Source organism: Pongo pygmaeus, chromosome 16, assembly GCF_028885625.2.
Source record: "Pongo pygmaeus isolate AG05252 chromosome 16, NHGRI_mPonPyg2-v2.0_pri, whole genome shotgun sequence".
In the NCBI taxonomy this organism is placed as follows: Eukaryota; Metazoa; Chordata; class Mammalia; order Primates; family Hominidae; genus Pongo; species Pongo pygmaeus.
The window spans coordinates 104,663,178-104,690,479 of record NC_072389.2 but is presented as its reverse complement, the minus strand read 5'-3'; the positions used below and the strand labels follow the sequence as shown (position 1 = coordinate 104,690,479).

General features: G+C 45.2%; 1 protein-coding gene across 4 annotated transcripts in view; it reads right to left on the bottom strand.

Moving 5' to 3' along the window:
• Positions 1-27,302, bottom strand: part of IGF1R (insulin like growth factor 1 receptor) — a 314,484-nt gene that overhangs the window by 25,600 nt on the left and 261,582 nt on the right. For 2 of the 4 annotated variants that reach the window (XM_054450719.2, XM_054450727.1), the window contains 10 exons: positions 25,609-25,847; positions 22,759-22,926; positions 22,022-22,226; positions 16,435-16,718; positions 14,910-15,046; positions 14,243-14,402; positions 9,231-9,333; positions 8,583-8,653; positions 3,842-4,071; positions 3,481-3,591 (listed from right to left, as the gene is read on the bottom strand). In XM_054450719.2, the coding sequence (XP_054306694.1) occupies positions 3,481-3,591; positions 3,842-4,071; positions 8,583-8,653; positions 9,231-9,333; positions 14,243-14,402; positions 14,910-15,046; positions 16,435-16,718; positions 22,022-22,226; positions 22,759-22,926; positions 25,609-25,847 (1,708 nt within the window). The remainder of the gene's footprint in view (positions 1-3,480; positions 3,592-3,841; positions 4,072-8,582; positions 8,654-9,230; positions 9,334-14,242; positions 14,403-14,909; positions 15,047-16,434; positions 16,719-22,021; positions 22,227-22,758; positions 22,927-25,608; positions 25,848-27,302) is intronic. The other 2 variants (XM_054450720.2, XM_054450729.1) reach the window with 1 other exon arrangement.

The window sequence follows — 27,302 nt, the reverse complement described above, 5'->3', positions numbered from 1 at the left end:
GCCATGTTTGGTAGTAAGGATTCTCAGTTACTCAAATTCCTATTTATTTATATGTTCCTTTTATTTCCATCACCAAAGCACAGATAAGAGGAAGGCGAGCACGTTACAAAGGCTGTGTGGAAGTAAGCAAATGTGTTTCCAAATGGACATGGTATATTTTATTTCCCATAAAAGCATCGTTATAAATTATTTAATCCTTTTCTTTCCCTTCAACCTTCTTCTAAAATACAAAAATACCAGGATTACTGTTTTCACCTTACAATGTGGCATTATTATTTTCTGTGGGCATCATGGAAGACAAGTCCTTGGCAACTGAAGTCCAGCTGAAGCTTGTCTTGGAGGAAACCAGGAATAAGTAACATGGATAAGCATTTCCTCTTTGCAGAGGACAGCAACATGCTGGCTTTGGAATTAAAAAGAATTACCCCTAAATAATACATCCATTTAGAAAAAAGTTTTATATAAAACACATGTCCAAGTCTCTCCATCCTAAAACAATCACTAGTCCCTAATTTTAATACTACCTTTTACTTTTGCATATACAAGTACAACAGACTCTACCTTGGTTTTCTTGACCACAAAGCATCTCATACAACACTGCAAAGCCATAGGGCTCTGACAGGTCCCACACCTGTAGGCCAGCCACCAGATGAGCATGCCCAGGCTTTTCCACATGGGGTATCACAATGGTTTCACTGATGAGAAGATGACCTGGGGCCATGCACAGAAAGTGCCCAGTGGTGCCTGGCACACAGTCAATGCTCAGTGGATGCTGTTGCCCTGTGAGGTGCTAGTTTCTACTGAAAGCTAGTATTTGGAATCAGTATAACAACTCCTCGGTACTTCTGGGTTGGTTCTCTACATTCAGTGACACAAACCTTTGAATTCTGAACAGGCTGTCAAAGCTGTCTCTTGGTGACTTAAAACACTTATCACGTGGTTATCTGAGGAAGCAACATTAAGTCACTGGGGGTAAGTCCAAATCACTACTTTTTAGGGCTTTAGATATGTGTGATGCATGAGGAAATATGCACATGAAATGTAAAGTTTATGCTCACAATTCTTAAATATTACAGTATGACCTACGTGTGTTATGAAGTGGTCATTGATAATTGCTGTGAACAGAATCAACAAAAGCATACAATTTTAAGCACGGAGAAAGACAGACGGCTGAAATTTTGTCAGTTCATGGTGTTAACACTGCCATTCTTTCCTTTAATTTGGTTAGAGCTATTTAAGACAAGTACACATACACACCTACTCGTAGTGAGACACGTAAGTGAAACTTGGTCAGGGGAGCAGGTTGAATATAATGAAACTGCAGGGTAAGTGCACACATTTTAATACTTGACATGAGCTAGAAAGAAAAAATTTAAATTTGACCAATCTAAAGGTGAATTTTAGTTCTGAAAGGGACTTCAGTCATCTTGTCCCACCCTCTTATTTTATATTGAGGACACTGAGGCCCAGGAGCCTGCAGCGGCTGTCTGAGGGCCACAGGCCACCAGCCGCAGAGCCAGGACCAAGGCCACATGTTCTGAATTTTTATTCTGTGCCTGAAACTGGGGAGGAAGGGAGCGAGTTTCGGACTTTTCAGAGGTGCCTCAGTTGATGCTGGCAAGAAATACTCTGCCAGATCTGCCAGATCTCCAGTCACCTATTTCATCAAGCTTCTCTCCTTCATGCTGTTTTGTGTATTAAAGTGAACTAAGGGCCAGGCGCAGCGGCTCACACCTGTAATCCCAGCACTTTGGGAGGCTGAGGTGGGTGGATCACCTGAGGTCAGGAGTTCAAGACCAGCCTGGCCAACATGGTGAAATCCCGTCCCTACTAAAAATACAAAAATTAGGCGGGCATCGTGGGGCACACCTGTAATCCCAGCTACTTGAGAGACTGAGGCAGGAGAATCGCTTGAACACGGGTGGTGGAGGTTGCAGTGAGCTGAGATCATGCCACTGCACCCCAGCCCGGGCAACAGAGCAAAACTCCATCTCGAAAGAAAGAAAGAGAGTGAGAGAGACACAGAGAGAGAGACAGAGAGAGAAAGTAAGTGAGTGAACCAGGAAGAGGCGCTAACACCCAGGGGTGCTGGGGACCAATGCTTGGCAGAACAGAGGGTGGGAATTTTGTAAACCACCCTGCTTGGAGCCCCAGTCCACACTTGGCCCCAAACACCATGTGCTATAAATAAATGAAATGATATGTGAACAGGTGCTTGGAACTAAAATTAAGAAACTGTCACTTGGGAGATGATTAAGTTGCCGATTCAAAGAACATTAAAAAAATTAAGCCCAAATGAAGAACAGCAAAAGAATTTCCAAAGGGGCTGAGAAAGGGAAGTTACTGCTTCTAAGGAATAAAAGCAGACACACCGCTTACCCAGTAAGTGGCAAAGTAAGGGTCAAAGGGAGGAGGACTTCAGACCCACGGAGGCAACCAAATGAAAACGCAGTTCTTGCTGGCTTTATTTCTCAGCATTTATCTCCCAGTTTATTTGTAGAATTAATTACTCAAAAGTCATGCCCACGTATGTTAAAAACCTGGCCTGTGGGTTAATACTACAGAGGGTGGTGACACCACGGTGACTTTTAATGAAAAATTGCATAGGACTTTAGCAGGTTTAGAATTTGAAGCTCATAACCCAAAGTGAAATTTTTAGGAAACTAAGCAGAAATCCTGCAGCTGAGGTGGGATCATTCATTCAAAAGCACAAGCAAGACACTGACTCTGGATCAATCCTGAAACGTGGACGTAGAGTCTGAGGAAACCAGATTCCCAGTGGCAAAGACAAGGACCGCCAACAATGCCAGGGAAGGGGACTGTGTGTGGGGAGGGGGTTTATGAATGAGTGAACATCTTGCGCACAGAGCTGGGTGGGAAATCACCCAGCAACTTCCCAGATGCAAGGGCAAGAATCCAGGCAGCTTAACCTTGAACTGTAACACACATTTATTGACAGAGTGCCTGTCACAAATGCGGCCCTGAGCCACACACTTGGACTGAGATGAAAAGCTAAACACAGCGGGGTGGAGGGGGTACACACTCCAATAACAACACAACACAACACAACGAGAGAGAACGCATACAAGGATGTGAGTCAAGCGCATCGAGAAGTTCGCAGAGGATATGGTTACTGGAGTGGGGCAGGAAAGCTTTGGGGAGGGAGTGGCACTGGCCTGGCTTGGCAGGTGGACACAGATGTGGGGAGGGGACTGGGGGCAGAGGGAATGCAGGAACAAAGGCACAGAGGGGCTTAGCAGAGGGGATCCAAGGAACAGGAAGTTCCCCTCACGAAGATCAGAGTCTGACTCTAGTTGGGGAAATCCTTTGCATAAATGACCTATAACCGAGCATGCAGTAAGAAACACTGGATGCTGGAAAGTAAACTGATTTAAAGACACAGCATTTCCTTGCAGGGAGGTTCTAAAGGAAAGACAGCAGACAAGGCAACATGCAATACTGCTGGAAATGAAAACTGACCTCCATTTCTGGCCTCAGAGACCGGAGATAACTTTTGAGATCGCCCCGTGTCATCAGTTCCATGATGACCAGTGTTGGCTGGCCTTGGGACACCACACCCAGCAATCGCACCTGGGAGGAATCAAAAAGAGAAAGACTCAGAGGGTCAGGGTGGCTCTTGCTGGTGCCTGTGTCTCTGTGGTGCTGCGGCCTGGTCTGAGCACAGCGGTCTGAAGGTAACAGTGAGGTAATGGGGTAACTATCCAGAAGGCAAAGGCAAGACACCAAACCCATGGGTACATGCAGCCATGAACATACTGGGAGGCTTGTGTGATACCCTCTCCCTGTGCTGCATTTTGGCTTTTCAGGAACTTTCTCTTACCACATGGTGACAATTGAACTCCTTCATCACAGAAGCTTCGTTGAGAAACTCGATCCTTTCACGCATGCTTGCGGCCTCGTTCACTGTTTTAATGGCCACTCTGGTTTCAGGTTCATCTTTCACCACACCCTTGGCAACTCCTTCATAGACCATCCCAAACGACCCCTGCCCAAGTTCCCGGCTCATGGTGATCTTCTCCCGAGCCACCTCCCACTCATCAGGAACGTACACTGGAGAAGAAACCGTAATTAAAGCAGGTACAGAAACAAGCCCTCAGACAGAACGTGCTTTGGGGGAACTCTAAGCCAAAGAATGTAAGATGCTGCTTCCTTAAACCCACAGAGGAGAGTACCAGGAGGCGATGGCATAGCTTGTTGTCAACTTTCCACATGCTACAGATTTGAGTAAGAAAACTGTACAGTCAGTCCTAGTATTTCAGATCTCTGAGGATTTCAAGATAATGTGAGGATACTAACAGATAGAAGGACCAAAACAAAGCAAGGAAGTCTAGTAAAGAAAGCAGTTGTTTTTTAAAAATTTCTTTTCATTACAAAAAAATACATTTTTGAAAAAAACAAATTAACCATAGGGGATAGAGAAACTGAATGAAATGGTCAAGCAGGATTTTACCCGTCTTCACCAACAGATTAAAATGCAAATGTGAAAAGGAGGAGAGTAGTAGGGAGAGGGAAGAGTTCTTATGCCGGGTTGGGAAAAAGGCCAGAGTCACATATGAGAGGTGATGATGGTGCATGTAAGGTCCTACTTCTTGGATGAATCCAAAAGAGGTGTCAGGGTCCTCAACACAGATGCTATGCCTGGGCTATCTAACATGGTAGCTGGTCCCTACATGGGACTCCTGAGCATTCCATGTGGCTAGTCTAATTTGAGACATGCACATGGGATTTCAAAGATTAGACCAAAAAAAAAAAAAAAAAAGTGAAATATTTAGGTAACTTTAATACTGACTCCATGTTAAAATGGATATTTTGGATATACTGGGTTACACGATATGTATTATTGGAACTAAAAGACAATATTAAAATGCATTTGATCTGTTTCTTTTTACTTTTAAAAAATACGGCTACTAGAAAATTTGCGGTTACAAAGCTGAACTGCATTACTGGTAGGATTACTCTAGTCCAAGTGTCCCCCAGCCTTGGCTTTGATGGCTGGATCCCTGATGAGGTACAGAAGCAACTGAGCTCTGAGACTGAGGGAGAGACCCGGTGGTGCCCAGTGTGGAGAGGCAATTAGGCAGCTGACGAGCAGAGGCGTTTCCAGGGCTCTGTGAACTCAGGGACCTTGACCGATGGGTAAAGATTTGGGAGGAACGCACAGTAAATACCAGGCCTGAATAGGATTTCTCCTCCAGTTTCTGCTTCTGTTTAGATTCGATCTGGTTTAAGAAAATAAATAGGCCGTGTGCGGTGGCTCACGCCTGCAATCGCAGGCCAAGATGGGAGGATCGCTTGAGCCCAGGAATTTGAGACCAGCCTGGGCAACATGGCAAAACACTGTCTCTATTAAAAAATTAGCCAGGTGTGATGGCGCACACCTGGAATCCCAGCTACTCAGGGGGCTGAGGCAGGAGAATCGCCTGAGCCCAGGAGGTTGAGGCTACAGTGAGCTGAGACTGCACCACTGCACTCCAGCCTGGGCAACAGAGTGAGAACCTGTCTCAAAAAAATGAATGAATGAATGAATGAATGAATAAATATTTCTAGGCAGGAATGAAGGCAAAACAAACAGAAAGGAAAAAGGTTGGAAAGAAAGAAAACAAAACCAAACAGAGGCTCAATTGTACACCTCCAAATGGGTAGGGTAAAAATGAAAATAAAATCAACCTATTCCATAAGATCCATATGAAATTCAGTAATTCCTCTGATGCTGTGTGCTAATGTCCTTGACTGATGGGACTTGCCACCAGGCTCTACCACACACTGACTGTGGGAAGGAGGTGGTCCTGGCTCAGAAAGGAAGTGGAGATGGTACCTGTTTTTGCTTTCATGGTTTCAGATGCTGACCCTAGGCCTGTGGCTGGATGTGAGAGGCTGACAACTGTATCCCAACATCTCCATATCCCAACTATCGACCCTTAAGTGATGTCTCAAAGGAGAGATGTTTATTCTAAATTAGGCCCAGGAGGGGCACCATCAGTGTAGACCTCTGAGGGGGTGTCCAATATGAAATTTATTAATCATCTTCGGTTTTCTTTCCTGTACATTTTTGTATTTCATAGTACATATGTTTCAAGGGTTTCACGAATGGAACTCTGCCCTCCAGCTGGCATACGTGGCTTGCACCCCTGAAGAAGAGGCGGGTGCTTGTCAGAGGAGAGTAAGTATGCAAGACAACCCAGGAGATAAGGCTCTTCACAATGCCCCTCAGAAAGTATAAAGAGTTCACTGTCTCCAGCCATTTATCTCTGAGAATCCAGGCTTGCTTTTAATCAGAATTAACTATTTAGCCTGCCATAAAACATGCAGTTGAAACCAATCACATTCATTCCCTGGGAGGTCCCTGAAGTCAATATCCTCAATCCTTTTCTCTGAATTCAACCCAACAGCTCTGACTTTAAGCAGCCATCCCCAGCGCCACCAGCCAGGAGTGGTTTCTGTGCACAATGTTATCAGCACTTTCCTGTAGGGGATTTTCAATGTACTCTGGAGAATGGTGACATGCAGATTACAGCTTTGGGAAAAAGAAGTTTTTAAAGCACTTTTGAACTGCAATGTCATTTTGTTGCCCCTTGAGGAAACTGGCTATAAGGTGCTTGTCAAAGGTCGAATAAATTAAGTTCAAATAAGGTGACACTGTTCCCACCTGTCGACCTGGGTGGCAATAAGTTTGTTTTTGTTGTAATGAAGTACCAAGACATATCATGAAAGCATTGTAGAAGGACACAAAACGTGAATTCAAGTCACTATGAGAGCCATGAGAATCTGAATTTGTTGTACTGATGCTTTCTCTTCCCGGACACTTCACAGTCAAAAGCTACACACACCAACCTCTAGTGCTGCATTTCAAAGCAGAATAGCTTCTCTGGTAGAGTCACAGTCCACCCTCACAGAGGGGGACAGTGGTCTTGCCTTGTTCCTATCAATTCCATTATCTGGGATGACTCCCTTCCTTACTGATTTTCTTTTTAGAAGCTATTATTCATACAAACAATGCATATCTATCTTCTTGCTGGATTTTAAGAGCCAGTCTCGCTCTCTAGGCTGTAGTGCAGTGGTGGGATTCTAGCTCACTGCAGCTCTTGGGCTCAGGTAATCCTTTCACCTCAGTCTCCCGAGTAGCTGGGACTACAGGTGCATTCGACCACATCTGGCTTTTTTTTTTTTTTTTAAAGGGAAAGATCCTCTCCACAAGTAACAACTCTTCTAAGTGCGGTGTGCATCCGTCCAGAATGTTCTCTCTGCCTTATATACATACACTACAGAAGTATGTATATATTACTATTAAAAAACCAACTTTGTGAGACCTTTATGTAGATAGAAATAATGTCATTATTCTGCACGTGATTCCCATTCAGAGGAGGCTGCTTTTGATTGACTTTACTATAAACTGAATCAGAAATTATTAAAGAAACCACAGTAAAACCCTACATAGTATAACAGTGTTTTCACATTATCAAAGTATTTTCTTATGTCTTCTCATTTGATCACAATAATTAGAATAATCATGTCTCTTTATTTCACATCTCCTGCATCTACTTTCACTTCTCCCGAGGCAAGAAGACAGCAAACACTTTTTCTAAACGTACTCACTCAACGTCACGCACTTATTTATTCATTTGATGAATCTGGTCCGGCCCCTCCTGCGGGCTATTTCCTTGCGTGCCCGGGGGACCTCACAGCCCTTTCCACAGTGATTCCATTCTCCTCCTGACTTCTCAACTGTCTAACTATGTGAGCCTGCGCAAGTTTTTTCCCGGAGTTCATTTCCTCACCTGCAGATGGGCATTAAGAAAACCCACATTGCAGGGGTTTCAGAAACAAATGGGATGGTGTTTGTAAAAGCCCCTAGCAAAGTGCCAGTTAAGGGTCCTAAGTATCACCGGACTCAGTGACCAACCCCTCACCCTAATTCGACTCACTCAAAAGGTCTGGATATAAAAATGCTAGAAAGAAAAGAGCAAAAAAGGAAATAACCATTGAGGATCACCCAACTTCCATGTCAGACCTTCCCAGCCGCTTAACTGAATGGCCCTCATTAGTTATTACCAAGGGGTATGTGAATGAGCCATGAGCGTATGACCCTAATCGGAAGGGAATGACAGAAAAATTCCATGATAAAAAAAAAAGCAGAGCTGTAATTCATCAAAGACAATTATAATGAGATGATACTCAAGCTGAAACTAGTTTAAAAGGACTGTTTTGTCAGCTGCAGCATATCCTCTGACTAGATGTTAACAATTAAAAAGCTGTTTTCATTCTAGCATAACATCTCAAGCAATTAAATAAACTGATTACTGCACTGGCCACACTCATCTCTAAAGCCTGTGTTTCCTTGGGGCACCCCATACAGTCCCACAAGTTTTGACATATTCACTGAACTGCTAAAAACTTTGATTAAAAAAAAAAAGAAGGAAAGAAATATTAATGAAGACAGATCCAAGGCCAAAGGTAGCTCAAAATAATGCAAACCTCCTTTCTTTCCCAAATTAGCAACCCTCCTGAAAGCTCCCGATCTACCTCCCCTGCACGCTGGCAGTGCTGGTGGTCCAGACTCTTACCATCCGCAGCGCTGAAGTACTCCGGGTTCACAGAGGCATACAGCACTCCATTCCCCAGCCTGCTGTTATTTCTGTCAAAAAGATCAAATTTACGTTAACAAAACCCCACCTCCATACATTTCTGTATATACTTTCATCTTCGCTACAACAGTTTCATTTATCCTCTCTCACATGGTATCAGAAGAAGAGAATGGGGAGAGCTTACTGTTTACAGCAGCTCTTGTCTACACTCCCAATTCAGGCCTGGGTGGGCCAGCAGACATTTGCTAACACATCTTCTGGCTTCCTCAGTAGCCTGAGATTAGCGCTTTTTAAGAAACATCTGTTTCTTTACTTCATTGGAAATAAAAAGGCTTATTTGATTGGGAAGGCTAGTGCATCACGTTTGGAAAAGTATGCACCAGCAGCAGTATCTGTGTACCAGAAAAGCCAGCCAGGGGAAGGTCTGTACTATCGAAAAATTATTTTGGCTGTTGTTAAAATCATTAGAAAAGGTTCTCTTTTCCTGGAAGAACATTTGATGGGAAAATCGGGTTTTCCAGTCCATAAAATATTTCCTTGAACTCTTCAAAAATATTACCTTCACTCACATTCAAATCATCAAACCACTTAGCCACAGAAAGTGTCATAACTTTGCACATCACTGACCTCTTTCTATGGAAGACGTACAGCATAATCACCAACCCTCCCACAATCAACAGGACAGCGACGGGCAGAGCGATGATCAGATGGATGAAGTTTTCATATCCTGCTACAGCAAGAGGAGGAAATGATGAAATATCACCAGGTGAACAATCTGCTCATTTCATTTTTTCACACTCAGTCAGAAGTATGAAAAAAACCTGTATATTCGTTTACTCCCCATCATACAGTAAGAATTCCCGAAGGTAAATGGTGTCCGAAATAGAACACGGCAAACAAACAATTATTTGAAAAAAGAGTAAATATGTGCAGACTGAGGCATATACTCATTTTTTAAAGTACAGTATATTCTGGCGTAGTAGTTTCAATGATAGACTGAAGAAAAATAATCTTTGTATGCAGTTTAATGACTGTTAGTGAAAATGCATACATTTGACACTAATTTCCCACATCCCACAGAATATTCCAGGGTTTGGTCCATGTCCCCAGTACCCAGCCTAGCATCTGCCATACAAGTGTTGGTTCTGATGGTAAGCAGTCTTTGTGGTCTCACGCCTGCAAAAGGACTCAAATGCCTGCAGCAGCAAGCGTTCTATTTCTAATTGCAGCAGCAAGCGTTCTATTTCTAATAATTCATTTTCATAAAATGACTAGAAATTCTTACATCTATGTATAGTCTACATCTATGTATAGGTCAAGTCCTGCTGGCCTTAATCTTGGAGACAGTTCCATAGACAATTTAAAATAAACACACACACACATGCACACACTGGACGGCACCCCTTTCCAATGCTGCTGTAAACATTTGAGTCCTGTTACAAGTCTAAGCCGACAGAGGCCACTGGTCATCAGAACCAGCACTTGTATGGCAGATGCTAGGCTGGGCACCAGGCACATGGACCCACAGCCTGGAACATTCTGTGGGACATGGGAAATTAGTGTCAACAGGTAGCATGACAACTAGAAACGCGGACTTCACATACGGCAAGGATTCAGAGAGGAAGGGAGAGGAGAGAAGGGAGTCAAGGGATCCTCCCCAAGGGAAAACTTCTTTATGATATGCTCTCCTTAGGGGTTGTGGGGAAATGGCTTTCCTAGAAAATGATGATACTGGAGAAAAGTCAGGGCCAGCTCACAAGGGACCCTGTCCAAGCTAAGCAGTTTCAACCTCATTCTGCAGATTAAAAGGAGTCAGCGAAAGCTTTCAGGCCCAGCAGTGAACTGATCAGATTCGAGTTCCAGGAAAATGGCTGTGCTGAGGACAGACCGAGGGACCTGGCAGTTAAGAGAAGGCACTGTCATGTCTTAGAGAATTGGGGGGACATGCCATGTCTCCAGGACATGCTCTGCATTACCCAGTTCAGACCTACAAAGAAGTCACTGATCCTTGTCTTTACACCAGGCAGACTCACAGAGATGATCTGGCTCGGTAAGTCACGGCCCCAGGATGAGGCTCATACAGTATGACAGCTCATACCATCCCCCCAGGGCGAGTGACCTGGAGTCTGAGCTGTGGCGGTGCTCGTGGTGATAGAGGGCTGGATTCCAGAGACATTTAAGAGGCAGAATCCATGAGGCTTGGGTTGGAAAGAAAAAGGGGTGACTGGAGAGAAAGAAGGGTGAAGGATGCTGTGAGGTTCCTGGCTTGGGTAACAAATGGATTACAAGGCCACTGACTGAGCTAAGGAGCAAAGGAGAGAAGAGGCCTTTCAAGGGCAACAACTGTGATTTTGGTTTTGGCACAAGGAATCTGAGACCTCTCTGAGACATCCAAATACAGATTTCTATGTGGAAATGGGCCTGGAATCACTGGGGATCAAGTAAACATTAATCATACATCCCCTATCAATGATTCTTTTGCCATTAAAAACTGTGATCATGGTTACTCTTTAAAGACTACTAAAGCTGTTTTAATTTTTAAAATGGAAAGTATTTTAATCGAAGAAAAAATATATTTTTATTGATATTATATCTCTCAAAATCGATGCAGGCTCCAGCATTTTGTAATTCCTAAAAACACTCAGAGGTGATCATTACCAACGGAAAGCTGGCAGATTTTTCTTTCTTCCCCCGAGGCCCGCTGTTTATATCACTTATACTACTGGTCAGGCTGTACTGTGTTCTTTTTGAGTTTCACATTTCAACAGGGACATGGAGAAACTGGAACACATCCAGAGAATAACAAAAATGATTAAATGGCTAGGAAACTGGTGTATGATATTGGGCTACAAGAAAAGGCCAAAAGACCTGAGATTATTTCATCTGGAAAAGAGAAGTCTCAGGAGTAATTTAATAGTATTCAGGCACACAAGGAGTTCCTAAAAGGAAGGCAGTTGCCTGAAAGCTTCCAAACCTTCCATCTCCTCGGAGGATTAAATAAGAGGAAATGAGACTAAACTGTAGCAGGACAGAGTCTTGTCTGACATAAGGAAAAATTTCTCAACAGTAAGGCCAGCACGCAGATCCAATTTCCCTGCAGTATGTGATAACATCTGCTGGAAAAATTCCATCAGAAGGACTCCCGATTTCCCACCGGCATCCTGGCACTTAAAAGGTTAAAAATGGAGCAGCAAAGGCAGACAGGAACATGTCATGTCACCAAAACAAGCTGAGTTCACTCAACCCCAGAAGCCAAGGTTGCTGTTTCACAGATCACAGACCCCCAAACTAGGATCTGTTTCTAGGAGATGGAGGGGAGGAAAAAGAGGAGGGGAGGAAAAAGAGGAGCGGAGGAGGCTGGGGAGAGAAAGACAAAGCAAGCAAGACACTACTCTGGACAAGGTTGCAGGAATATTATGAAGGTTCTAGGCGCTGCAAAGGTGGCACAGACTAACTGGTGAGACTAGCTTAACTGGACTAGATGGGAGAATTCAGACTATTTTAATTGACAAAATTATCTGCCTAAACATCCATTTACCCCTAAAAACCTGAACCCAGGAACAGTGCCAGGCACATAAAATGTTGGCTCAAGATTTGCAGTTCTATTCACCCCCATCCTGCTTTTGCTGTCTGTATTAGGATTTTCAGATATCACAAACAGGTTAGAATATCTGGTGCTGACCAGGTGACTACTGGAGATCTTTTTTTTTTAATTAATTAATTTTAATATACAAATAAAAGTTGTATATATTTATCATGTATAACATTATTTTGAAATATGCATACATTGTAGAACGGCTGAATTAGCCTAATTAACATATGCACTACATCACATTTTTTTGTGTGTGGTGAGAACACTTAAAATCTATTGTCTCAGCAATTTTTAAGAATACATCATTACTACTGTCATCATATTGTACAACAGACCTATTGAACTTATTCCTCCTATCTAACTGAAATTTTGTATCCTTTGACTAACATCTCCCCAAATCTGCTCCCTCACACTCAGCCCCTGGTAACCTCCATTCTACTCTCCATGAGCTTAACTTTTTAGATTCCACATTATCAGAAAGATCATGTGGTATTTGTTTTTCTGTGTCTGGCTTATTTAACTTAATGTCATGTCCTCCAGGTTCATCCAGGTTGCCACAAACAACATTTTTCTTTTCTAATTTATGGTAGAATAGTATTCTATAATGCATATGTACCAGGTTTTCTTTATCCATTCATATACATAGTGATGGACATCAGGCAGATTCCATGTCTTGGCCACTCATAGTGCCACAGTGAACATGTGAGTGCAGAGAGCTGTTTGACATACTGATTTCATTGCCTTTAGAAATACACTAGAAGTGAGATTGCTGGACCTGTTGAGTGCGGTTTTTTTTTTTTTCCTTTTTTTTTTGAGATGGAGTCCTGCTCTGTCACCCAGGCTGGAGTGCAGTGACATGATCTTGGCTCACTGCAACCTCTGCCTCCCAGGTTCAAGAGATTCTCCTGACTCAGCCTCCCAAGTAGCTGGGATTACAGGCGTGTACCACCACCCCTAACTAATTTTTGTATTTTTAGTAGAGACGGGGTTTCACCCATGTTGGCCAGGCTAGTCTCAAACTCCTGACCTCAAGTGATCCACCCGCCTTGGCCTCCCAAAGTGCTGGGATTACAGGCATGAGCCACCGCGTCCGGCGGAGTGCATGTTTTAACGTAACTCCAGATGTGAGTAGCAGAAATGTGGACACCAGGAAATATCAGCCCACTAGACCCAAAAGTGTTACCACTAAGCGAGGCTGCATTGCTATTTTATGTGTTATGCCAAATTTGATCCCATTCCATGAACATGAAATAATCTTAAAAACTGGGTTTCTAGTAAGAAATAACAGAAACTCAATACAGAAATAATTTCACCAAAATACTAAGTTTTGTTGGTCAAACAACAAGTATGTGGGCCCTTGTTGCGCTTATACATCTTATAATTTGTTTTAAAATCTGAAGTCATCACACAGGACAGCCTAAGAATTCTGTCTTGTTAATGACTTGAGCATAAACTCACATTCCTCAGTCTCTGTACCAAAGGGTGAGCACTGTACATTTCCAACGCATATGGGGGCTTTAAAAGGGCAGTGGAGGGTCTGCGATGCTACCGTGGAGATTCCTGCCCTGTAGCAGGCTGAACCAGATGACCTCTGGAGTTCCTTACACCCCTTAGGATTTCAAGCCCTGAATCTGAGCCCTATCTAGCTTTACTGACCAAGTAGGAGGTGGAATGGTCAATTCAATGCTTTATAAAATGTCTTTTGTTTTTTTAAAAAAAAAAAAAAAAAAAAAAAGGTCTTTGAAGATAAGCCAGGTTGAAAGCAACAGTCTCCTCTGGCTGTCCAGTGGTTACACCACCTCAAAAGAGAGGCTCAGATCCTCTCCCTTCCTGCCACATGAGGTAGCAGCCCAAAGCTCGGCATCTGCCCTGCTCAAGCTTTCACACACAGTGCCAGTATGTGCCGGCACCTTAGCATGACCCTTCTGGAAGCTGGCCAACTCCATTTTAACAGAAAATAAGACAGCCATAAACACTCAGGCTGTCCTAATCCTGGACCACCCTGCTTTCAGTTTTACTACGTTTCTTCTCCCTCCACAAGCCTTACTTTTGGCCTGGACATAGAAGAACACAGGATCTGTCCACGACCCATTCCCAGAGAGAGATGTGGCCTGAATCCGGGCTGTGTAGTTCCCCGGGTTTAGCCGGTTTAGCTTGGCCCCTCCATACTTCCTGTATTCCTGTCTGGACACACATTCTCGCTGATCCTGGGGAAACAAAACATACATGTCAATTTCCCATGAATGCAGGAGAAATCTGGGGCCTGCCAACTAAACTCACCACACTGGGGACTCCAGCTGCCTGATCTGACCTCCCACCTAACAATGATCCTGCGTGTCGGTAAAGACGAAGAAATCAAATCTTAAAAGGTCGTCCTCAAGTAGCTTTAAGCACACCCAAAAGCTTTAACCAAACATTTTTGTAACCAAGAACTCCAGAAGGATTAAAAGTTATTAGAACTGATCTGGCCTATGCCACAAGGTTATCTTACACAATGAAATTGTTTCTTGAGGGCAAAAAGCAGCCTAGCTCTTTGCACACTATGCAGTACTCCTTAGAGAGTGCGGAGTGGGTAGAAAGACCCAAATCCTCACCAACTTGGCATGGATTTTATTACGTCCTGTGCTAACCAGGAGGTAACCTGTGCAGTCAGGTAGCATATGCTGTCTATGGATGGAAGTACATGCAGGCACGGGCCACCGCCCCAGTCCTACCTCAACTTGTGATCCGTATTTTATTTCATACATTAGAATCAATCCATTGGGATTCTCAGGTTCTGGCCACTTTAAAAAGATGGAGTTTTCAGGCCTTGGCTCCCAGGTCACTGGCCCAGGAATGTCATCTGCTCCTTCTGTACAATTTAAACAAGTGACAAAGTTGGATTTGGGTTCCCAGGGAGGGAAGCCAACATTGGGCTGACCTGAGAATAATCCCCCCATCCACACGGGCAGGACTAGGGAGATCAGCCACGTACACTGCCCCTGAGCGGGCTGCTCACACAGCGGAGGGTTCAGAATACACCAACCACACAACTTGCATGTCTCAAGATGCCACAAGATACTCCTTTCTCCCCAGTCCCTTAACAAAAAAAGCCTGCTGCCAAGCACAGCAGGAAAATCTTGGCAACCTAAGTAACTTTCTTCTATCCTGTGCCTGCCACTTGAAAAAAGAAAGCTTTGTGAAGCCATCAAACGCAAGCAGCCCTGAAAAGATGCTGAGTAAGCAGAAGCAGGACACGGGGCCTGCCGGCTGTGACAGTGACCCTCAGTGGCACGCAGCTACACGCGGCAACTGCAATTTTTATGCAGGCATGAAGGATGGCCCCAAGCCCGGCCTGTGAGGAAGCTGCTGGGAGGCTGGTGCCGAGAGCAGGGCAAGCCCTCCCTGCTGGCATCAACTCCTTCAGTGGCTGATTGACCTTGCGGTGGTTCCTTTCTTGCTTTTGCTTCTTGAAGCAGTAAACAAAGTGGTGATAAGCAAAGGTCATGGAAAGTTACAGCTGGAAAAGGCACTTGAGGGGTTAGCTGGCTATGTCTCTCCTAGGAGGGCTAAGGAAACTGAGGCAGGGAGCCTGACGACTGCCTCAAGGCACGCTACAATGGACTTCAGTGCCAGAACTGCACCCAGGAGGACCCCACGCCCCAGACTCCCGTCACCTCTGTGCTCTTTCTACCACCTGAGGCCTCCTAAAGAACAGGACAGTTCTTGTTCTGTCTTTGAAGGCACCCACCTTCAAAGACAGATGAATGCCCGAATGACAGGCAGTGTCTAACAACAAGGGAAAGCCAAAGACTAAATAAGCAAGACTGGAGGCTACTCCAGGAGTTTATCTTGAGGGGCAGTGGTTACTCTGGATCAAGGCAACTAACTGGAGACATCTCTGGATATGTGAGGGCTCAGGAGGGGGCAACCCGATTTGTGCGCAAGAGGGACAAAGGACAGCGGGAGTGCACGATGTGCACCAAGTAGCAGGTGGAGGGTGGACCCTGTAGAGAGCTCCCTGCTTCCAGCATGTTCTACGGAGAGACCAAGCTGGGAGTGGTGTCACTAGGAGAGCGTGGGCTCTATTCCCTGGGCAGCTGGTCTACACGCCACCTGCCAATGACTGCACGTTATTTAGCAGGCAGGCCTGAGTCTAAGGGTCATGGCCCTGGGTGTCAGACCCTGTGTCCATAAAACACATCTTCTCCACTAGGTTGTGAGGAAGGTGGCAATGGGGCCAGCTGGATCATACCGTACCTGCGGGCATAGTCCTTGCAAAGACGAAGTTGGAGGCGCTGCAGCCCAGCTTCTCAGCCTCATGGTTGCAGCTGTGGATATCGATGCGGTACAATGTGAAAGGCCGAAGGTTAGAAATGACAGTTCTCTCCTTGTTATCCACTCTGCTCTCAAAGAAAGGGTACTCTGTCTCCAGCTCTTCTGGGTCGGTGATGTTGTACGTGTCTGCGGCCGTGGTGTTCCTGCTTCGGCTGGACATGGTGGTGTTGGCCACTTGCATGACATCTCTCCGCTTCCTTTCAGGTCTGCAAGGAAGAGAGAAATGTGGCTTTTAAGTACTTTTACCTCTTTCATCTTTTCTGTGACTTGAGTAAGAGTAACAGAAGAATCTTAACTGTGGAATAGAAGGAGCTATTGAGCCCCCTTGGATAAGAACTCATGAATAACACAGGGATGTCCTTCCTCATTATCTTGCTTTCTCTACTCTGCAAGTGTCAGAATGGGCACACAAACTCTCACCCCCACCCCCCGGCTCTCAGAGTGGTTCTTCAATTTTACCTAGAAGCAAACAGTGTCTCTGCCACTCTTGGCCAGGCAGTCCTGGCTGTGTCATCAGAACACTCAGGCCATCTGGTCACAGACCTTATGGTTAAGCATTAAAGGTGGCAAACCTACCAGCTGTGCTAAGATTTATTAGGGCAGGAGGGGAGAGGTGAGGTGTGTGGCAGAGGCCCCAGAGACCTGGGGCAGAGGGATATGAAAGCCTGTGGTGGTGGCTCCTTGGATCTGCTCTGACTGTGGAAATAAAGATGCCTGCAGCCTAGCAGCAAGCAGCTCCACGGACCCCAGGGCTCTTCTTGGGGGCTCCTGCTGCGGGCCCACCCCCAATCCCAAGCATCTGTGCTTGCTACACTCTGCGGGTCCCTGGAGCCCACCCAGGCTTCCTCCCGCTCAGCAGTGAGCACCTGTGGCCTCACCAAGGTCCTGCCCATGAGAGGGCAGAGTCCTTGTCATGGATTCGAATGGGGACTGGAACCACCGAAAAGCAAAAGGGAGTGCATAAAGTCATCACAAAAAGGACATTCACACCGAAAAGGGCAGCTGAGGCATGAGGGTACAACCCTCTAATTGCTGCTTTGGTCAAATATGAAAAAATGGGCTTTGTGGCTCCCCCTAGAAACCTTTAAACAAGAATCCTAATGTTTACAGGAACCAACAAAAACAAACAATACGAGAGGAGCACCCAGATGGAGAAAGGGCAACCCTCAGGTCAGCCACGGACCAGTGGTGAGAAAACAGGGCTGAGGTCACTGGTCTTAGGAATAGGCAAAAGGCAGGGAGCAAATGGGATGAATTCCATCTGTCCAGGGAAATGAGAAAGTCCAGAACATGGGAAGCTCATCAGTGCCATGGAGGGGAGAGACCGGCGGCAGCAGCAGCAGAGAGGGAAAGCTCACGCAGGGAACGGAGCAGCCCAGAAGCCACTTGCAGGTTCGGCTGATGCTCGGCAGGCTTCTGGCTGGTCCTTAAGGCCAGAACCTGGAAGGGGAGAGCAGGGGGCTTTGGGAAAGGGCCTCTGAGGCTCCCCAGTCTTCTCAGCCCATGGATTCCCCTGAGGAAAACATGGTCCTTCTTCGTGTAGTGGCACACGGGGGTCCCACCAAAGGCATAAACTGCCCAACACAGATATGCTCATTCCAACAAGCAGAAAACCACAAGGTCAGGGCATGTACATTTGCTTTCACAATACTGGGGGAGGAAGGGTAAGGACATGAGGCCGATCATCCACAATCCTCACACTCTGCAAACCAACCAACTAGCTAACCAAGCTTCCCGGAAGGGAAAAACACAATAAACCACATTTACTGTCAGGGAAATCTTTGTCAACACATCATCAACAAATTTCCTGCCGTCCCTTCAAAACCAACACAACATACACTTGTGTCTGTCAGAAGTCGCTCAGGTTTGATGCACTGCAAAATAATTCTCTGTCAAAACCCCTCTCCCAGCCCAGCCCGCCCCCACTTAACTGGGATTATATCATGAAGTATACTCAGTAGTTTGCTTGTTTATCAACATCACACTTTTAGGGACTACACAGCTCTCAATGCTGATGACATCAAGGCAGTGACAAGGGGAGGGAGGTGACACAGAACATTATCTGCAAGGCAGGAACAGAGGAAGCACAATGGCCCATACATCTTTTTTTGGTAAACAACTACATTTCCAAATCGTGTGCCCAACAGCAAACATTACTGCCAACTTTCCTCACTCCACCCCATGATACAACCTAGCCCTATCAGAAAACCTTTTACTTTCCAACATATGTCAACATTTTAGCTAGTTAAACCAAACTATGTGATTTACAAAATAAAGACAGTAGTCAAAGAAAGGCATTTACTGCAAATATTGACTTCAGAAACTAGTAAGTTTTACAAACTCTAGCTTCCACTCTACTTCAAAACACAGGATATTCTGGACAATTTATAAGGAACTAAATCTTACTTAAATGGTTTTATCCCACAAATAAATTGTTCTCAGAATGAAATGAAAGAAATCAAATCCATTTTCGGACAATTCACTTGTAAAACAGAAAGCCAGACTTTGTGATTCAGTCATTCTTTCTGCTGGACACTCCTTTACTGGAATTCCGCCAGAACTCAGCAGGAGGCAAAAAACAAACATTTTAACTTCTTAAAAATTATGGCCTTTCACCACGGACAAAATATTGTCTTTATATACATCCATGAAAAGAGAGAATCACAAGTTGGACTTGTCTTAGGAGAGAGAAAGGAAGGACTCGGGGGACAGGTAAACACACTTCACAAGCAGAATAGAGGAAACTTGTTTTGAACCCAACACCACCAATGCTGTGCATTAATAACATCAGTGTCAATCACAGCTCTGCCTTCACATCACTTAATCTTGTGCTCTACGTCTGATGAGAAAACAACAGGTCTTGCCTTGTAACTACAACTGAAAGGAAGGGGCCTTTGAGCAAAATCTTTCCAAAACCTTGACTCACAACCCGAACCTCCTGCTGGTTGGTGGAACAAGACAGCAACGTAACCAAGGGCCCACGATAGAGAAAAACAAACTTCCCGCCCAGCCTGCTTTGGGACACTCTAAATCCGTCCTTCCGTGTGGCGGGCAGCAGGAGCTGCCACGAGCTGAGCCTCTGCTGTTCTAGGTGGAAAGGACCACAAGAAGCAACGCAATGGAGGAGAAGAGGGGGAAAAGAGAGTCGGTGTGTGGGAATAAGGACCAGGTCCCAAACCGATTCTTAATTAATTAGGATGTCGGAGAAGTCACCAAACCTCATTGAGTTCCAGTTTCCAAACCTCTTTGCAATCTTTCCAGTCCTCAAACTTTCTGCTTTCTAGGAACCACCAGTGATACAAAGATATCCTGGATAAGAAAATGGCCTTGGGCACTGAACCTCAAGCTTCACACTCAAAGCCCTGCCACCTACCAGCAGGCAGAAGACTCCCCCAGCGGGGCAGGCTAGGAGAGGCCATGAGGGACTCGCAGGCCCTTCTCGCAGCTCTGGTGTTTTTTTTTCTTGAGATGGAGTCTTGCCCTGTTGCCCAGGCTGGAGTGCAATGGTGCAATCTCAGCTCACTGCAACCTCCACCTCCCGGGTTCAAGCAATTATCCTGCCTCAGCTTCCCAAGTAGCTGGGATTACAGGTGCATGCCGCCACGCTTGGCTAATTTTTTGTATCTTTAGTAGAGACGGGGTTTCACCATGATGCCAGGCTGGTCTCAAACGCCTGACCTTGTGATCTGCCCACCTCAGCCTCCCGAAGTGCTGGGATTACAGGCGTGAGCCACCGCAACTGGCTGCTCTGGTGGTTTTAACTTCGAGAGAGGAGGGGAGGGGAAAAAAGCCACCAAGCAATGAAGAGGCTCACTCTCAAAAGGAAATAGTGCCTCCAGTTCTAACCAGTCTTTATTTCCCACTTTACTGATTTCTCGAAGTGAGATAGCTATTTCAACCATTTTGCAAATATCAAAAAGGTCACTTGGCAGAAAAAAAAAAAATCACTTTAAAAACCATTTGTTGTTACAGCCTAAGAAAGCCTCTAAGAGCAGTCACTGCGGAATAAATAGCCACTACAGGCTCCTCTCAGGGTTGGGGGCAGTGAGGGGAAGGGAACGTGCTGGGTGGGGTGCTGGCAGCGGGGGCGCTGTGGGGACTGTGGGTGGGCAGCTCGTGGGTACCATGCTGATTTAAATCCAACTCCTTGGCCTAGTTTTCAGGCATGAGGTCGTTTCCAAAATCTGCACTATAATCTTACAGGAAGAGGGAGCCAGGGAACACCACTGTGCTGCCATCTCCTTTCCCACACACTACTTTTTTGAAAGGAAAAAAAAATTGTTTAACATTTTTTATTAAAATAAAATTTTAAAACAAAATAAAATATACATAAGATAAAAAGTTGCCATTTTAATCATTTTAAGGGTACAATTCAGTGGCATTAATTGCATTCACAGAATGGTACAGCTATCATCATTATCTACTTCCAAAAATTTTCATCACTCCAAATAGAAAACCTATCGATTATGGAATAATTCCCATTCCCCTCCACACTCTATCCCCATCCCCTGGTAAATTCAAATCTACTTTCTGTCACCATACATTTGCCCATTCCATATATTTCACACAACATAAAATCATACACTATTTGTCCTTTTGTGTCTGGCCTTGTTTCACTTGGCATGGTGTCTTCAAGGTTCATCTGTGTTGTGACATGGATCAAAATTTCCTCCCTTCTTATGGCTGAATAATATTCCACTGCATGGTTCGAGCCCATTTTATTGAGCCACTCACCTGTTGATGTACATTGGGCTGTTTCCGGATTTGGCTACTATGAACGGTCCTGCTATGAACATTTACTTTCCTCTGCTTTTGTCCCCACTCCCCAGAAACCAAGACCAAGCAGAGGAGCAGAGTCCCTGGGGCAGGGGCTGTGTTGCTTTGAAAGGCAGAGTAACCATGGAATAAACAGCCAGTGCAGGCTGTCTCCCTACACTGCTTCCCAAACTTACTTGTAAAGGATGCTGTGGCACCTGGCTATGTTTTGAAGTCAGGCCCTTTCCAACGTGTTTGGTTGGAAAGGCCCTGTTTGGAATCAGGCCTGATTCCAAAATCAGAATCAACAGACTCTGATTTTTTTCCCTCTTGCTTCACTCCTCCTCTGTGAGGCTGAGAGAGGCAGCAGAGAGAATTGGCAAGGGCAGAGATGGACCCAAATCCTGGCCTTTCCTCTCACCAGGCAGCAGCTGTCAGTACTCTTTGAGTTTCCCCTCCCTGCCTCTACCACAGGGTGCCCACCTGCTCTCTGTGGGGGGTTGTGGCTGAGACAGCAGTACCTGTCACACCGGCGGCCCCAGCAACCCAAGCCCTGGTCCCTGTTCCCTTCAGGGCTGACTGGCTTCCGCAGGGACTCACTTCACCGAACCTGTCATCTTTTGCGGCTCTGTTTCGATGGCTACTGTATCGTACCCCTAGCTGCTGACTTACACGCTACCTGGTGGGGAGAAAGGCAACAGAACCGCCCTGAGCAGTGGGTTCTGCCAACTGAAATTTCACATGAGCTGGGTACCTGGGCACGAAGATGGAGTTGTGCAGGAAATTCTCAAAGACTTTGCGGTACTCAGCCTCCTCCTTCTCGGCCTGCTTCTCGGCTTCAGTTTTGGGGCAGGCGCAGCAAGGTCCTTTCTCACCACCACACACCTCAGTCTTGGGGTTCTCTGTGACCTCCTCAATGTCGATGGTGCCGTCGGCATACTTCCTGATGGGGATTTTGTCTTCTCGGAAAAGAAAAGCCAAAACAAGAGTGGGAATGAAAGCTGTTATGCATGCTTGTGAGGAAAAATAATAGCTCTCAGTACCTTTAATCAAGAAGATAGCTGGTCTCGGCCAGATGTGGTGGCTCAAGGCTATAATCCCAGCACTTTGGGAGGCCGAGGCGGGCGAATCACCTCAGGTCAGGAGTTTCAGACCAGCCTGGGCAACATGGTGAAACCCCGTCTCTACTAAAAATACAAAAAATTAGCCGGGCATGGTGGTGCATGCCTGTAATCCCAGCTACTCGGAAGGCTGAGGAATGAGAAATGCCTGAACCTGGGGGCAGAAATTGCAGTGAACCATGATCGCGCCACTGCACTCCAGCCTGGGCAACAGAGTGAGACTCTGTCTCAAAAAAAAGAAAAGAAGATAGCTGGTTTCCAATGGAGAACTACACTGTTATCTGATATGTGTAATATTAGGACTCAGGTACATTAAAACCACAGGAATGAACGGTCACACCCTCCGTCCAGGCTGCTGCTGCACCCTTACCTTTGGAGCAGTAATTGTGCCGGTAAAGGTAGCCGTCCTGAGGCTGCCGCTGCCAGCGCACAATGTAGTAACTCAGGTTGCCGTTGGGCAGAGAGGGAGGGTTCCACTTCACGATTAACTGAGAAGAGGAGTTCGATGCTGAAAGAACGTCCAAGGGAATGGAAGGAACTGGAAAGGGGAACAAAGAACATTCTAGAAAATGAAATGAACTTAAGATTCAGGCTATCAGATACTCTGGCAAGCCAACAGGAAACTGCCAGTTTGACCTGGATAAGAAAATAACAATGAACAATGAAATACAAAGTGAAAAGTGAACCTTATTTTGAAATAGTACTACTTTAAATGCCAACATTTCCCTTTATAATCTATTTCCTCAGGTAATCTCTGTGAAAACAAACATTACTGAGTTGTAAATGGAAAAAGGCTGCGGGGGCACAAGCAGGGTTAGAAGAGACAATATGAAAATCTACAGCTAATTCAAACACCTGGTATTTCTCATTTATTACAACTGCCATTCTCCACAGTGCTGAACTCCAGCAATTTCGACAACTGGTAAAATAGGCCGACTTGGATTTCATCTGAGATTTTGAATCTCTGATAAAAATGTCATGAAGCCAAATGGAAAGAGGAAGTGGAAAGGGGGCTGGAGAGTCTGTGTGTGTGAAGGAGGGTGCGTGCCCATGTCACAGCTGTGTGTAAGAGGGATGGGGGAGAGGCAATGCAAAGAACACAGAAGTCCACCATTTCCACAGGCCTCTTTCAGTACAATGACTGAGGCACGACTCTGAAAAGCAGTTTAGAACTGCAAATGCATGGAAGCCTCATTTCGAGCAAAGGACTCTGTCACCAGCAGAATGAATGCCGATTACAGGCAAAGCACAGTTATCTGATCAAGCTTTACTTATGCTGACCCCTGAACCCAAACCCAGAGCTGAAGTGTGCATAAAGATCAAATGCATCCCAGAACCACTGAAATCTTGTCCTTATTGGGTCACAAAAAAGCATCAATGTTGACGGTTTTTCCAAAGTGCAGGAGACACCTTCACTGGATATCACTTAAGCAACATGTTTGCCTAAGCCATTTTTAAAACTTGAAAAGGGCGGACAGCTTGAGGGTGCTCCAGGTTATACAATACACACAAGGTTCTGAACATCTTCAAGGGATGATACTTTGGAAAAAGGTTATGACTAATACTAGCGTTTTCAGAGAAAACACAACCACTTGATGCTCAGCCACTTTAGGGTTTCCAAAAATAAATACTTCAAAAACAAACAGCTCATTCCTAGATACATTCTTATGATAGGTGTCACAAAACAGCAGAGGCAGAGGACCAAGTTCTTGTCTGTCTCTGCTGCCTGTAAGGACAGAGGACAAAACGTAGTAAACTGACTCATTTGTACAGTACCTGGTTTCCATCTTTGCGGAAAGGAAACAGGTTTCTTGAGAATCTGTCACAATAAGCAGATACTCCTATGTTTCCCAAACACTACAGTGAATTGCTGGGCAGGGGTTACTTCCAAATTTTAAGATGAAACACTTATTCCTGTTGCATTGAACCTCTGCTACACCAACCCACACCCAGGATCAGAAGCCTGTGCCAATTTTGTTTGAATAAGCACTTTACCCAGTGACATGACTGTGGCCACTTACACGGTCATGGAAATGGGCTAGGAGGGGAGGAAGAAGCAGGCGTGCACAGCAAAAGGTTCTCCCCACCAGCATTTTCTTCTCACCCTCCTCTCTGCCATTTAAACTCATTTTGTGCTCACTTATGGGTATTTAGAAACACCTTACCCATTAAAATAATGGCTATTATCAAAGAATGTTTATCAGTGCTACAGACTGAATGTCTGTGTCCTCCACCAAAATTCACATGTCAAAATCCTAACCCCTAAGGGGATGGAATTAGGAGGTGTGGCCTTTGGGAGGTGATTGGGTCATGGCGGTGAAGCCCTCATGAATGGAATCCGGGCCCTTCTATGAGAGGTCCTGGAGAGTGCTCCCGCATCCCTGCCACCATGCCAGGACACAATGAAAAGACAGCCATCTATAAGCCAGGGAGTGGGCCCTCACCAGACACCAAATCTGCCAGCATCTTGATCTTGCACTTTGTGGCTTCTGGAACTGTGAGAAATACTTTTCTATTGCTTATAAGCCACCTAGGCTACACTGTTTTTTTGTGACAGAATCTCCAATAGACTAAAACAATCAGTGTCTTTAAAACGGAAGTGGATTTTCCTATTTCTAAACTAGTTTTTATATACTGGAAACTATTAATGTTTGCTTTTACTGTTTCCAGATCTGGAGTTGAGAAATGAGGTGGTTTAGAACCTAAAGATAAAGGAAGGAGGAACATCATCATCAGTGAATACTTTGAATATCCACAACACACTACATCTGCAGTCTTTCAACTTTTGTTGACCTCTTTGGAACTCTATAGGCTCCAGAATGAAGATGGAATACCAGTGAGTTACATGAATTAAGTGGAACACAGATCAGCATGGTTTCAGTTCCTGGAGGATTGAACAACAAAATAAGCAAGAAAGAAGGGCAGCCGAAGATGAATGTTTCCAGGCTGGGCCTTCCAATGAAACCAGCCCAGCACCCTGGAGGACCCGGGCTCATAGGCACAAAGCAGGAGATGATGGAAGATAGTACCGAGGCCAGAAAATGGCACAGAAGAGCCTAATGTGTTAGCAGTGGGGAAAGAATATGACACAGTGTTACCTATTGACAAGAAAGACAACAGGCATAGCTCACTGCTAACCCTACAATGACACCTGGTACAAGCAAGGCCAGTAAGCTTGTGGAGAAGCGTGGATGCTGGGGGCTTGTCTAGGCATGGATACCTGAAGCATTGGTGCGAATGTACAAGATCTCACTCTTGGCTCCACGGATATGGTCGTTCTCCACCATGGTGAGGGTCACAGCCTTGACGTAAACGGCGTACTGAGTCCAGGGCTTCAGCCCATGCAGTAAGATGCCGGGCTCCACGTCCTTGTTGGGTGGGAGGTCCACGTCCACCATGTTCCAGCTGTTGGAGCCGCAGGCGTCCTGCCCATCATACTCCGTGACATTCTTAAAGGGTCTGAAAGACAATTAAGTTCAGAGAAAGTTCGGGGCTCTGACATCAAAACCCTCAAAATCTTCCCCAGAGGCCCAGCATGTCACACTTTCTATAATGGGAGGTCTAAATAAACAAATAATCAATTAGACTTTTATAGAAGAAGAAATGAAGTGACTGGACTCTGGGCTTCCCCAGTCGGGCACTACAGAATTCAATGGTCTGCCTCAGGAAGAGCCAATTCAACGGTTACTGGGATTCAATAGTCACTACTCCTTAAGAACATATGCAAATACTATTTTTCTCTCTTCTGATTGCAGCATTTTTTCATCATTAAGAAAAAAACAAGCATAGTCAGTTAATGCAAATATCAGATATTGAAAGAAGGTAACTGTTGGAGAAAAATGACTTTCCTACAGACAAACAGAAGTAGCTTCTAAAATTCAAATTGCTCATAAACAATTCTGATGCTTAAGCATCTCATAATATTCAAATATTTAGTTTCCAGATTGCCTTAGAAACTAGCATCAAGTCCTCAGTGAAATTACCAGCTGACATTGCCAAAGCATTGGTGTGACTATCAAAGAGAATATAGTACTTTGCACAGATGCATGGTTGGGTAGATATTTTACATTTATCAGCTAAAAGGGCTGGACAGCTGCTGGCCGCTGGCTTCTGAAACAAACATTAACAAAACACTGTCTGCTGTCATGAGATAGGAGATCATGAGGGGCTCCCCTGTGTATCAACTCTGAAAGCCTAGTAATCCTAAGTACCCAATTTCTCATTCATAGGACCCCAGCTCTGGCAGGAGGAAAGAGTACAAGATGCTGTCATAAGGTGCCTCTGGTTCCTGCTCTTTGGAAGCCACACATCTGGGAAAGAGAACTATGGGATTAAGATGGGACCTGGGTAAGGGGATGGCTAAATAGACCGGGGTAGCCACCTGGATATAGGAGGCCGAGGAAGGAAGAGGGAGACCAAAGAGGGCTGCAGTCGGGAGGAATAAGCCTCGGCTGCTTAGATGGGTGAATGTCATGTGATTGCACAAGAAAAGCTCCCAACAGAGTCTGGAAGAAGTCACAAAAGGCTCAAGACATGAAGGCCGTTCTCTCTCCACTTTTCTTCGCTTGTTTGGAAGGCTCATGACCTAGAGCAGAGGGCCACAGCTTGGGAGAGGCACACAGAGAGAGACAGGAATAAGATGATACAAGAGAGCCACATGCCTGCAGGGTGTTCCTGGAGTAGGCCTAGTGGGTAAGGAGGCTGAAACGATATTTCAGTGAAGTTCCCCATCATCGTTTATGAGTCTGGACTGACCTACTTCTGGAAAAAACATGCTTTCCCCACTTTGGGTTTATTTTATTCAAACATCTCTAATCACTCACTAAAGAATGACAGGCCTCGAGCTAACACTTTCCCATTCATGGCTGTCACTGGCTGTGACTGACATCACAGGGACAGCCCGAGAGGGTGCAT